The following is a 13,826-nucleotide window of genomic DNA, read 5'->3' on the forward strand; positions in this document are numbered from 1 at the left end:
AGTCGAAACAATCCCAAGTCAGAACTGGGTCGTGCTCCTTAGCTTTTCTAAAAATATTGTCATAACAGAACCACTGATTGCCCCCATACGATACGGAATACTCCATGATACGTGACTGATAAATAGGCAACTCGGTTAGCAACTCGGGCCTGCGCTCGCCCATGATGGATGTAAAAATGCCCCACGCTCTGCCCCAAGTACCTATGTTCTCATCAACCTTAAAGGCGGCCATTTTTGCGCGCCAAACACCCGGATGCATGAGCTCCTTTTGGCTCTTAACATGCTCCATCTCGTAATGGTCGGTAAGCAAAGAAAAAATGTTCACATACTTATTCGCCCAAATCTTTTCCTTAATTTCCAGTGGAACGTGCTGAGCCACCTTCTCCCTTCGTGAAGGTACAGACCCCTCCCCCGCGATCGGCAATGGCCGCTTACCTGAACCAGATGCTGCATTTGCCGCCGAACTTGGGTCTGTTGCATTTTCAGCCGCCGGAACTGGCGGGGTAACAGAGGACGGTGCCTTCGCAGCCTCTCTAGATTCCCGCAGTTGTCTCATTACTGCCCGGGCGTCGTCAGCCGTGGTGCCCTCACTATCTTTTCCCAACCACGCTGCTAATTGTGCCGCTAACTCGGGAGGCATATCTTCCCCGGGCACGGGGATCGGATGCCCCTCCTTCGGAACCGGGGTTGGCTCCTCGAGTGGGGTGTCGGGAACCGGGGCTTCCCCCTCCAGTGCCCCCCTTTTGGACCTCTTGCCTCTCCCACCAGGGACTACTCCTGGCAAAGCTGGTCCGATGACTCGCTTCGGTCCTCCCTCCCCGTTCTTAGCCGCCATCTGCTTCTTCAAATCGGCTACCTCCTTTATGAGCATGCGGAGCATCTGATCGGTACCGACCCGCTTTCCGACCTTCTTGCCTGGCATTCTCAAACGAAGATATCTGTAAAACAAACAGAAAGATTACAACGCTCAAAATTGGCTCTTCGTTCCGTCTCGAGCTCACGTGCAGCGGGGAGGTGCAGCTTCAGAGCACAGGAACAAGAGGATGCTTTCTTGGCTTGTTGCTCCTTTTATCCGTCTTCGGGCGGGCGTAAACCCGCCCCCGCCTGCCTCCGAGGGCGTGGCCATCCGCGTCAGTGTCTAGGACAACCCACTCCAGGGCGGGAAAAGGCACGCCCCGGCTACGCCGCTTCGGGCATACCAGCCGAAACTCGCCTCCCGCCCAAGATGGCTTCCCGGGGGGATCGTGGTACTCCACCATACGTTCGGGGGGACCGAATGGTCTTTCCATTACATTCGCATTCCTTCCATTCAAACTGAGCAGCAGGAAAAAAGGTAAACTTGTTATTCTCAGCTGATTCGGTACAGCAAAAATTTCTTGTTTCAATTTTAAAATGCGGTGCCTATAGATACAACATGTACATTGAAGTTTTCTTTTCTGGTACTCGGCTACAAACTCTGGGTCCCCTGCGATGACGCCATCGAGGTCATACTCTTCAGCTGTGCATGGTTGCCTTCGGACAGGCCCAGCACCTAGTGCTACTTCCCTTGTCATTTCAGAAGCCTCTGGGTGCAGGGCCTTGCCTGCCACCAGATCCAGCTGCCAACACACGTCAAGGAAAGGATGATCATATTCGGATTGCTCTCGTTTCTTAACATGTTTGAGGTAAATCCTTCAGCAGCTTTTGCTGTGACGAAGAGCAACATTTAGTAATAGAAAATGGCCCGCTTTTTTAGCGAAACGTAGCTGTTTGCCAAAATATGCCAAATGCTGTCAGTGATTAGAGAATAAAAATGCCTTTAGAATTAAACTGGATATTAATAATAACAGTCACTATTACTGACTGCACAATATAGGTGTGTGTACAATTGCAATAAGAATTATGGCATACTAGCAACAGTACGTTCATTACATGCATGCCTGCCCTTCCGTATCTTTACTGGTATATGTAGTAGGCAGTCTGTGACTTTTTAGGAAGGCCATGTCTGGTACAGTGGAACTATATACACACGTTTGAGGAGCTGGCTACCCCGAGGTCCTTTCAAAACAAGTACTCGAGCCAGCGTAATACAATTTACACACTGTACATTTTTCTCATCATGAACACTATGACCCAGGATTCGTACCCCAAGTGGAAGCAAGCACGCGTCAGTCTCCTGCTATTGGTACATAGGCATGCTTCCAGAACCAATGTCTGTCTCTCTTCGCTGACACAGGCAATACAAATATTAAATATATATATTAAGTGACAAAGGTGGAAATGTTTTTTCAGAAAGGTTAATTACCAAGGAAATGTTAGTAATTTGACTTGCTGCACAGTTACCAAATTGGACCTATCAGGAAGAAATAGCAGTGAATAATTCGACAGATTACCAAAACTTAAAGGGCAATGACTGTCCATGCTATGCCAGTGAAGACACCCCTATGTTGAAGCTACTGACGTCAAATCTCACAACAAACTGCTAGTCAGTGGAAACAACCTTTACAACTAAGTTTTTAGCACGTTGCGCCTTTACCGCACGGTTTTACCATGTATATGCCCATAAATCCATTTTGTAATATATATAAACATATATACAAACAATGCGTGGTAATGGCATGCGTTGCAAAAGCATATGCGTTCTAAAAATTGTGGGGCAAAAAAGGCGTTATGCGGATGCAAAGTATATTGTGATTGTCTTGTTACAACAAAAGGTGGCTGCTCTTTTCATTATATACACTGTTCATCGTAGGTTCCAAAATATGTGCAGCTATTGTGAATCTATCGCAAAGCCACAGCGCTCCATTTTAAATTTCATTTATAGGCAATATTTTTTGTTCATTATGTACTCAGGAATGCCTTGTCAACCCCTACACTGTCCAGAGAGTTCTCTCAGAGTCTACTGTACAGGATGTACATTGCACATTTGTTCTGCTATGTAGGTTCTGCGTTTTCCAGAGACTCTGAAGAGGAGATCAACTGAACAAATTGATCGACAAGGCAAGTCATTATATGGCATCTCCAGAGATGCATCAACTGTAGAGTAAGCAATAAAAAGAGATGAGAAGCATTTTTTTTCAAATGTCACTGTTACCTATAGTTGTAGGAGGAGAGTGAAGGAAAGTGGGGTCTGAAGCAGGTAGAACAGTAACAAACCCAGATCTGGATAAACAAGGTGAGAATGAGAGAAAGTAATAGGGTGACACTAATCATATGAAGATACACAGGGGAGCAAAAAAGCACATAGAAGCACAAGTGATATCCAAAGGGGGAATGAATGCATAGATACATAGCACATTTTATCACATACTACATGCAGCCTGGAACTACAGGACACTCTCAAACGCAGGTAAGAGACTAAAACAATGGACCCAGAGGAATTAGTGGGGTCTGGGTGATTGTCAACCTAAGATAGCTTAAACGTCCTGTACCATTCATGCAGTGTTACCTTCACTCTGTTCGAACTCTGCTTGAATCTTTCCAAATAATGCTTCCAAGTTCTTTTGTTGCTTGGCAGAATGCTTTTCAGCTTCTCTTTCTTCAGCTCTATCGTTACGAAATACATACAATCCATTTGGCATCTTTTCCATCCACTGAATTATGAAAAAATAAACAGGATTGTTCAGTTAAGTATGCCTTGTAGTCTATTAAAAATAGTTCAACTAAAGGTGCTAGACACTGAATCATGTTTAGTTCCTTCTGCTACCATCCTGCATGAAGGGGCACTTACTACTAACAGGTCATCGGCAGTACAATTGTTAGGCAGCATAATTCAAATGGTTGAGTGAAGAACTTAGCCTGAACAACTTTTCTTTTCATGCAAAGACGTCAAGTAGCAACTAGTGGTATTAAAAGAGAACTTGCAAGCTATAAACAAGCTTCATAAGCCAAAGCCAACACAGCCAGGATTCGCAAAACAGTCAGGTCTGCAAGCAGATGTAGGTGAACGACATTTTTATAAGACAAAATAACCTAATAATTGTGAAAATGTTAGCACTCCTAATCCTAACATTTCTTCACAATACAACCCCTTGGGATCTTTTTTTCGAGGGAATTGAAAGGAAAAGTAACTTAGTTATATTCCTATTTCTCCATTATTAAGGACCTCATGCAGAAAGTTCTTTAGCGAGTCACAAAATCACAGCGTTTGAGACCCAAATTAGTTTTTCTTCATGTACAGAAGACTTTTTATGAATGGTAAAATTCTTTCAAAATTCGTAAAAGGGCTTCTGCAGTCCTTTCCAACGTGCCAATAGGAGGGTGGGTAAGGATCGTCCACCTATTTCTGATTCGGCAGGGGCGGCTCCTAAATTAGGGCGTATTAGCGTTGCCCCACTGCTTTCTTGCAGTGCGAGAAGCAGAAAAATAAAATGGTATTTTAAGTAACATTTGAATTTTCTGCTTCTCACACTGAGAAAGAAGAAGGGTATGCCTGGTTGGGGGTGGGTGAGTCGGGGAGGAGTGGCTTGCCCAATGCTGTGGGCCCTGACTGTTTGGTTACTCTGACATTTCTCCATGTAGGCGGAACGCAGACTTCATAGAGAAACTGGCCTCCCCGTAGGCGCCCGGCTGGGCGCCATCTCCACCAACCACAACGCTGCCTTTGCAGCATTGTGATTGGCTTATGGGAGGGGAGGATGGCTGCCTGCTTCCTGTTCAGCAGAAGAGCAGGAAAATGGGACCCAGCCAGGAGCCGCAAAACTGTGGGACCGGGGAAGTTACGTTTTAATTTTTTTTTATTTAAACACCACCTGCGACAAAAAGATAGTTTGAGACTTGTTGTGTGCATGATTAATAATCATGAAATTGTCATGCATTCATTTAAATGCTTTAGAAAATGTAGGAGAAAAATCTCACGTTTTGGATTATATTACTAATGGATTTGATTTTCATGTAATGAATGAAATTAATAATGCTAAAGAAAATAAATGTGAAATAGAGTGATTTCCATGAGAAGAGGATGAAATTAATATTTTTTGTTATAACATGGGCACAGAAAATGACAAAAGTAGGTGATACACAAGTATGCTTAAAGGTGCCTTCGTGAAATTTCTTTAACATATGTTTAATATATGTAATTATTGAATTAACACTCAAACGACAAAGATTAATATGCATTACCTTACACGTGTAACGTTGACACTTACAAAAAATGTTATGAGTGTGCTATACTTACATGAATTTATGATGATCAGATTGAAAGGTTTATTAATGTTTTGAAATTATATGTTAGGTCTCCCTATTAATGTGCGACTCACAATTTAACCTGACAAATGTCGTATTTTAGCCATATTTCATTTAGGCCTCATTTTAGTCTAGCTTGGGGAGGACTAGGGATTACACTACAGTTTTTAGGTCTTCAATGGGGTTGAAGGGTGTGACTTTTTTTAGGTGTTTCAGTTTGTAGAATGCACTTGTAGCAGAGGCATTAATATGCTCTGTTCATGCTTAAGTGACTGTCCAGTGTGATTCCTAGTGATTTGACAGAGTTGGATATGGTTAGATTGCAGTTTGGAGCGGTGAGGTTATCCAGCCAGGTATCTTCAGGAAAGGATTTATATTTCGGTTGGATGAGGAGACGTTCAGTTTTGCTGGTGTTGACATTCAGATGGTTGTTGGTCAACCAGGACTGATTAGTGGAGAGAGTGCTATTTAAGTGCTGGATGTCTTTGTTTGATGAGATTCTCATGTAGAGTTGAGTGTCATCTGCCTAGAGATGGAAGGCAATTTCGGCTTGTTTCAGAATCATTGCGAGGGGTTCTTTGAAAAGGTTGAATAGAGCAGGAGACAGTATTGAACATAGCGGCACTCCTTGTGTGAAGGGTGCTGCTTTTGAGGTAGAGTGGTTTAATTTGATTAGGTGAAAGCGTTGGTTCAGGAAAGAGGCGAAACACTGAAGGACCGTTTCTTTGATGCCTGCACGCTGCGATAGGGTGTTTAAGAGGATGTCATGCTTGACGGTATCAAAGGCAGCAAAGAAGTCCAGGAGGATTAGGAGGCAGGCTGGCCATCATCAGGAGAACTGTGCAGGTCGTCTGTGATGTTCAATACTGCCATCTCTGTGCTGCAGCCTCTCTTTAAACCAAATTTGAAGGTGTCATGCAGTTTGTATTTTTCGATGTTTTTGGCATGAAGAGGGAGATTAGTAATGGGTGTGTGGTTGTTAAGGTCGTTTTGGTATTGATGTGGGGGTGACTTGTCTGAGTTAGAGTGGGGTTGGCATGGAGCCGCTCGATAGCGAGGAGTTAATGATTTTGGTCCAAATATGGGAAATTATGTGCCCAAGGTTTTTGACAAGCGCTGCTGGAAAGGGGTCAGAGATGTGCAATGTTGGGTTCATGCTAGTGAATAGCTTGCAGACTTATTCAGGGATAAGGTTAAATTCAGACCAAGTTGCACCATTTTTCGATTGCAAGGGGTTGAGGTTGGTGATCAGTGTTGCTCAGAAGGGGGGGACAGCCATCTATTGGCGTTTGTTCTTTGGGTGGACCCTTTCCGCATTTGGGTGCATCCTTTGTGCGGTGGTGGATTGTTTTCGATATTAGATATTTTTTCCGAGAAAAATGTTCCGAAGAATTCGGAGTGCTTAGCAGAGTCCATATTTGAGTGTTGCGTGTGTGAGAGAAGGTTTGCTGTTTGATGATGTTGAAATGGTACTTGGGTCTGTTCCTAGACTGTGGAGTTGGTCTCGGAAAAAGGATTTTGTTTCTTTGAAGATGTGCTTTTTGTATTTTAGACTCTCAGCTCGGAGTATCGAGAGATTGGCTAGTGAGGGTTGCTCTCTACATTTTCTTTCAGCAAGACGGAGTTATCAGCTCTCTCTTCATTGAGTTCTTTAGTGAACCAGGATCTGGAGTGATACTTCTGGTTTTAAGGAGTTTCCAAGGGGCAACGGTTTCAACGAGTGCTGCCATTTTTGTGTTGTAATGGTCTGTAAGGTCCTCGGAAAAGGAAAGGTCAGGTGGGGGTATGATTTGGCAGCTGATTAAAATTTCTAACTCTATCTGGGGAATAGGATGTAAGTTCCTTACCCAGTGTTTATGATGGCTAGATTGAGGGAAGGCCTTTGGTAGGGCTAGGTTGAGTTAAAAAAGGATTAAATGGTGATCGCAACAATAGGATAGTAGGATAGAGTGAAGGGTTATGGCGTGGTGCTTAGAGATGAGAGGGTCGAGCCCTTATTGTGGGTTTGACTATTGCAGTGTTATGTGAGGTGACATGTTTCCAGGAGGGAGGATAGGGTTTTTACTGCAGGATCTTCTCCATTTTTCAGGAGCATGTTTAGGTCTTCTTGTATGATGTATGTGCTTCTTTTTAGGGAGTGTTATTATATTAGGCTATTTAAGAAATCTAGGAATTTTGGGTTGTCACCTGGAGGGTGGTAGAGAACGTGTAGTATGATAGGGTTGGGGCATTTAGGGGAGAGCTGAACTCCTAAGTTTACAAAGGTAGGATATTTGCTAGTGTGGAAGGGAGTTAGATAAAGATTGTTTTTCTGTATGATGGCTACTCCACCACGTCTGTGATCCTTGCGGTTACATTGAATGATAGAAAAGCCCTGCGGGTGAGGAGGTCAATATAATGAGACGAGTGGTCATTTAGCCATGTCTCCGTTAGAAAGCAGATGTCAAAATTGTACCGTAAGATAGTTACAGAGTCCCATGCTCATCAGCCAGGAACAAGATATCGCAAAAGTTGGGCTCGCACACCGCTCACTCATCAGCGGGATCGCCCCACAGGATCATGGTCAATGTAGTACCATTGTTCAGAACATCATATCTTCTTATTAATTTTAAATATCATATCTTCGCCATCCCTGGACACGTGTTTCGTGGTATTTGCCACTCGTCAGCTGATGAGTGAGCGGTGTGCGAGACCAACTTTTGCGATATCTTGTTCCTGGCTGACGAGCATGGGACTCTGCACCCGCCCGCCTCTGTATTGGTACTACACCCGGTGATATGCGGCAGCCATCGGCAACCCCTGAAACTGACCTGCTCCCTGCTGACGAGTGGCAAATACCACGAAACACGTGTCCAGGGATGGCGAAGATAGGATATTTAAAATTAATAAGAAGATATGATGTTCTGAACAATGGTACTACATTGACCATGATCCTGTGGGGCGATCCCGCTGATGAGTGAGCGGTGTGCGAGCCCAACTTTTGCGATGGGTTGTGGCAGTGTGTTGCTCCTTTCTGTGTCAAGAGTGCGCGTTTGCAGCAAGATTAGTGTTCGCCATGAGTTTGGTGCTGTATGGGGCTACTCTTTTCGTACTTACGTAATTATTAAATTTCTTCCAGAATTGTGTTAATTTTTTGTTCTAGCCAGGCTATTAAGGGGATCAATTGTAAGAGAGTTGAGTCTGTGGTGTGGAGGGGCTCTTCAGAGTCTGAGGTTGAGGTAGAGTCCCACCTGCTGTGGTTGGTGGACTGAGAGGATGTGGGTGCCATAGGTAGTTCAGCTGGACAGAAGAGGGGCGCCTTGTGGCGATGCTGGGTAATTCTGGTATTGGGTTTGTGATGTCGGGGGGGTCTGATAATGGGAGCGGTTGCAGGGGGATGGGGTAGAGACAGTGTGACAGGTTTTGGAAGTGGAGGAATTGACGATTAGAGGTGAAGGTGTACAGGTTAGTTGTCTTGGCGAGAGTGGGGGGTAGGGTGATGGTTCTCTGAAAGCAGCAGGAGGGATGAAAGTGGATCCTGATGCCATGGAGGCACAGAGGATAGGGAAGTGGCGATCGAAGATGGTTATGTGTTGTTTGGTGGCTTGGACTAGGATATTCGTATTTCTGTAAATGGTTATGAACTCTTCTCCGCTGAAGTCCTGTGATGGGGATATAGTAAGCTTAGTTCCATAGGGGACACTTGTAGTCTTAGTTACTTGTAGGTGTTGGAGGAAGTTCACTTTCCCTTTTGTCGGTCTCCCAGTGTGGAAGATAAAAATCAGTTTTGAGGCGTCTGTGTGTTGGAATGTAGTAGATGTCAGTTATTAGTCTTTCAGGATGTTCTTTGATGATTCTGTGTTTGAATTTTTACAGCCTATCTGAAGAGGTTTCGTGGGAATTTAATACAGTAGTAGTTGGGGCCATATCTTTCCATGAAAGTTTTGAGGTGGGTCATTTGAGTGTGGTCGTATTGCAGAATTAGCAGTATGGGACTTTCCTGTGTGGTGTGATCTTCCTAGATGGTTGTTGTGGCAGTGGGTCACTCAGTGAGGCAGTAGGGGGTTCTTCTTTGCAGAGATGGGCACTGTCGATGGGAGCGCAGTGAATGGAAGTAGTTGATTTAGTGGGTTACCTGCGAAGAGCATATGCAGCAGGATGTGTGAAGAAAACACATTAAACATGCAGCTAAAGATGTCAGCGTACAATACCAGAATATCGACTAAAAGCGTCACACCTGAAGGGTCATTACTGTTAGTAAGAGGTAGGATGGGTAAAAGGTCACATATTTGGGAGCAGATCGCAGCATCAATGAGAAATCCCAGTGTGTTAGCAAAGAATAGGATGTGCATAGAACACAGAAGAGTTGTTATAATGTAGGCTCAATCCCAAGATCAGACATCAGTTAGTGGAACGGCACTGATATATTCTTGTTTGGCATATGATAGGCAGAAGTCACTGCCAGGCCATATGGTAGTAGTGAGACTAGTAATTGTTAGAGAGTCTCTGCCGAGGAGACCCACACGTGCTCTAGTGGAGAGGTAGCCCAAACAATATGTGGGGACTGGAGATTGGTCCGAGTCCTACTGAGAGTACACTTTAATTGTGTAGGTAGCCCGGATGGTAGAGAGAAACTGGTGGTTGCTGGAAATGTTACTGAATAGGATGCCAATAGCACGAATCCCTTTGAGAGGTGGTCCCGAAAATAAAGATTTGCTGAAGGGGTAGCCCAAAAAGAATTTCCAACTAAAGACATAGCCCAAGTTTGAGGTCTGCTGGTGCAGTAGCCCTGCCCTTCCTACTGAAAGATAGCCCAATGCAAAAGGGTGAAATTAGATGAATTCCTTGTTCCAGGTCAGCAGTGTGTTGCTTCCTTGCTCACCTCGGAAGAGGGGGATTCCAGCACCCTGCCTACAGCGTTTTTCAAGCCACAGCGAGTGGCGAAGGTAAAAAATCAGGCTGTCTCGGGAGCATCTCAATCTGCTTTGGAGAATTCCAAGGTGCTTGTTGCGAATGTAATCTTTGCATGCAGAATTCTGCAGGCTTTTGATCAGTTACGCTCTGGGTGCACTGCCCGTTTATACGCACACCAGTAAGGAATTGTTATTTGAACAGGTGCAAAACGGCGAGTGGAAAAACCTTGAACCACTCAATAGAGTAGAAAGAAACTACCCCTACATGAACAAACTCGGTTGCCGATGCACTCAAGACGGTGTATACACTGTTAAGTAACAATATACAAACAAAGATAGTAACAAAATGACAGAAGTATCAAAACAAAAACTCTCATGAAGAGTAAATCTTGGAAGTCTTTAATGTAGCAAACAGTCAGCCGACACGTGTTTCATCGCACTCGCGATTCCTCAGGGCTGAAATGAACAGAAAGTTGACAATGGAGCATGTATCTCGCAAGATTAGAATATCGGCAACCGAGTTTAATCTTTGCATGCACACCAGGCCCTAAATTTGTAAACATTGAATAGGTGTGCCTTTAGGTAGACCCTGGTAGTTCATGTGCCAGAAAATCCTTTTTTATACTATTAGTAATTAAAGACTTTCTGGGGAATCTGAAAAAGTGTATCTACCGGTGAAAAGGCCTCACCATCCTTTCGCCAGCATTAGACTAAGGATCTCATTAGGACGTTGGCAGTCCTTCTGATGGCCGCCACGCCAGTGTCCCGAGGTAGGACAGCCAAAGTTGTACCTACACCACCTGCTGTAACCTGTGGTGGGCGGTGGCAAGGTGGCGCTGCAACGACAGCGTTCTGTAGGGATCATTGTAGAGTGTTACATGCAGACCGTTACAGTGACAGAGCCGTCTGCAAGTACCTGCATGGTGCGCCATGCACCATGTGGTCTATGCTGCACCATGCAGGAACAGGAGTGCATAAATACAGGGAGCACAACATGTGCCCCCTTAATTGCACCCGTAGACCCTGGAGCGGCATGGGGCCCCGTTAGGGTGCCCTTTGTTGCTTCTGCACCACCTTTTTTATGGCCGTCGCACCGCCATGAAAAGGGTGGTGGTGAGGCAACTCAAAATATGCTTGGCGTGCCGGCTGTGGCACCATCAGCATATTTTTCCCAGGGAACGACCGCCGGCCCAGCAGGATCCTTGTGGTGCCCGCGGTCTGGTGGCGGTCCAACCACCACAGTTGTAATAGGGCTCTTTATCCTTTCAAAAAGAAAGAGGCTCCGTTTACATTTATGCATGGCTCAAATTTTGAAGACGTGTACTAAGAAGGCTGTAATTTTAGAGGATTTTTTATTAGCCAAAATCGTGAACGAGCTTCAAGTCTTCAGTTTACTTAACGTATGCTCTATATTTAACAACAATAATGCTTAATTGAGAACTTTCTCCAGTTAAGGTTATTTTGGATTTCCCGGTAGACTAAGTAATTGCTTTACCTCCAATTTCCTAGCCAGTAACAGCCAGCCGAAAAATCTTAACACATACTAGATGTGGAAATTGCCCTAAGTTACTAACGTAACAAACCTAGGCACACGAGGAAATCCAAACAAATTGTTTATTAACTAATGACCATTTTGTAGATGTGTAGCTACAGGTAGGAATGAACGAATGAGTTCTCTTTTATTTGTGCTAATGCATAAATGATTTTAATTATCTGTGTTGTGTGAACCCAGATTTTCAATGCAGAGCTATGAAAAAACTAATAATGCATGTAGACCCTTAAAGCTAAAATTAATTCATCGTGAGAAAATTACTTTTCATACAGCTCAGTACCTTAAGACAGCTCAGTTCCTTTGACAATTGAGAACCCTTAAAGTGTAGTTCTAGCAAATACAAAACTATGTAATTTATATGGAAAACTGTTCATCATATATAGGAAGGAGTGCCTCTAACCTAAAATCATTTTAACCAGATTAATTGTATATTTTCATTATCTCAGCAGTCCAAACCTGGGTAAAAGAATCAATTAAATGATAAGCAAATACAGCCACTTTTATTAATGTGGATTATTACATTGTGACAGTCGTGTATGTGCACAAATATTCTTGCCATACCTGCAAAGGGTACACTCTTTCAATGATTACATCAATGCATCCGACCAAGCCTCCGTCGCTGAAAAGTGATGACAATGAGAGTGGGAAAGGCCTTGGATCTTGATAAAACCCTAGTACAGCATACCAACGAGCAAGCCGAGTACTGTTGGCAGAAATCTGGAGAATGCAAGAGAGAGACTGTCAGGCTAGTTATTCTAGCTACTTATTCTTCTGTTCCAGCACAATACTACATTCAAGGGCATGCTCCTCTACAGTCTCAGACAGGCTGTTCCGGGCACCGGGCGTTTTCCCGGTGGGCCGGAAGGGTGGAGCTGGTTTTGTTACTAGGGGACGGTTTTGCAACAAAAGCGGCATCGATGCCTGACACTAGCATCCAGTGCTTCTCAGTAGCAGTGATCCCACCCAACCCCCCTCTACCTCCCCCACTTCCCGGGGGCCAGTCGAGCAGAATTGCCAGGGCTGGTTTCTGTCCACAGTCCGGCCATGCTCCATTAACATTTCACAAGAGGTCATTTGTGTATTGTTTATGAACTATTTCAAAGTTTTTGACATTTACTAAAAAAGGGGCTAACCACAATGCTTCTGAATAAGAAAATGTTTATGATGTGAAAGAAGGAATAACATTCATTAGCTTTCTGTATTACTCATCGCAGAGAACAAAATTAATGTCTTTATTTTGTCCAGTGCAAACAATGCGTCACTTATACAGATCATCACCATCTTGACTGCTTCTCCAAGTCAGGAGTCGACCTTGGCAACTTTTATTTCCAGAATATGATAAGCTAATAATAACTTATGCCATCCTTTCATCTGTTCATGAGTGATCCTCCACTTGTTTCAAATTACTATTTCCCTTCATGGTTAAAATTGGACCATTCAGATGGATGCCAAATGTGACAGACAATAGAAAAGCCAACACGCACCAGAAAAAGAACTTTATTAGAAAGACTTACTCTTTCCCCTTCAACTCACTGCTTAAGCAGATTCACATCATATTAAATGTTTACCAAAGCAACACTGCCCAGAAAAGAAGGAAAGAAGGGATATACAATTTAAGTGAATTTGTAGGGACGGTTAATACTAGCCTGGCAGACGTACAGCATCTGACACACCACAATAAAAAGGAGGACAAATGATTAAAAGGGAAGGGTGGTTAATCTCAATCCACAGCAGCAATGGCTTAATGTTTCAAGAGAAGAACCATGTGGAGTTTCATGCACTCCATGGAGTCAAGGAACCAGTGAACCCCTGATACCCACAAACCTGCAGCACCAAAAGTCACTCAACAGAGCCAGGGTGCACTATCACCAGTTGGGCTACAGAAAACAACACATATAGACAAAGGAGCAGCTTAACTCCATGGCTGCTAAGGCAATTTCCCTCCTGTGCTGGAAATTGCTATTTTACTTTATTTCATGACGAGCTGGGCTCGTCATCAGTGTGCGAGGAGGCTACACCATGACGAGCCCAGCTCGTCATGAGTGTGAAAGGGGTTAAAACGTTCACCCTGACCCCACAGAATAGACAGGGGAACAGCAGGTGCTAGGCCAAAAGCCTGTGGTCCATTTGTCATGGAGATCTTTACTTGTACAAAGACTGAGAAGGGAGTTTACATTTCCAGATTCAATTATCTGGGAACCCCCAGTGGCCTGGAACAA

At 44.1% G+C, this 13,826-nt stretch overlaps 1 protein-coding gene across 1 annotated transcript in view; it reads right to left on the minus strand.

Annotated features, from left to right (window-relative positions):
- BRCA2 (BRCA2 DNA repair associated) overlaps positions 1–13,826 on the minus strand; it is a 616,646-nt gene that overhangs the window by 273,284 nt on the left and 329,536 nt on the right. The window contains exons 20-21 of the mRNA XM_086935127.1: positions 12,169–12,324; positions 3,428–3,572 (exon numbers count right to left, since the gene is read on the minus strand). Of these exons, the coding sequence (XP_086791253.1) occupies positions 3,428–3,572; positions 12,169–12,324 (301 nt within the window). The remainder of the gene's footprint in view (positions 1–3,427; positions 3,573–12,168; positions 12,325–13,826) is intronic.

The sequence above is a fragment of the Lissotriton vulgaris genome, chromosome 8 (genome assembly GCF_964263255.1).
Source record: "Lissotriton vulgaris chromosome 8, aLisVul1.2, whole genome shotgun sequence".
NCBI classification, from domain to species: Eukaryota; Metazoa; Chordata; class Amphibia; order Caudata; family Salamandridae; genus Lissotriton; species Lissotriton vulgaris.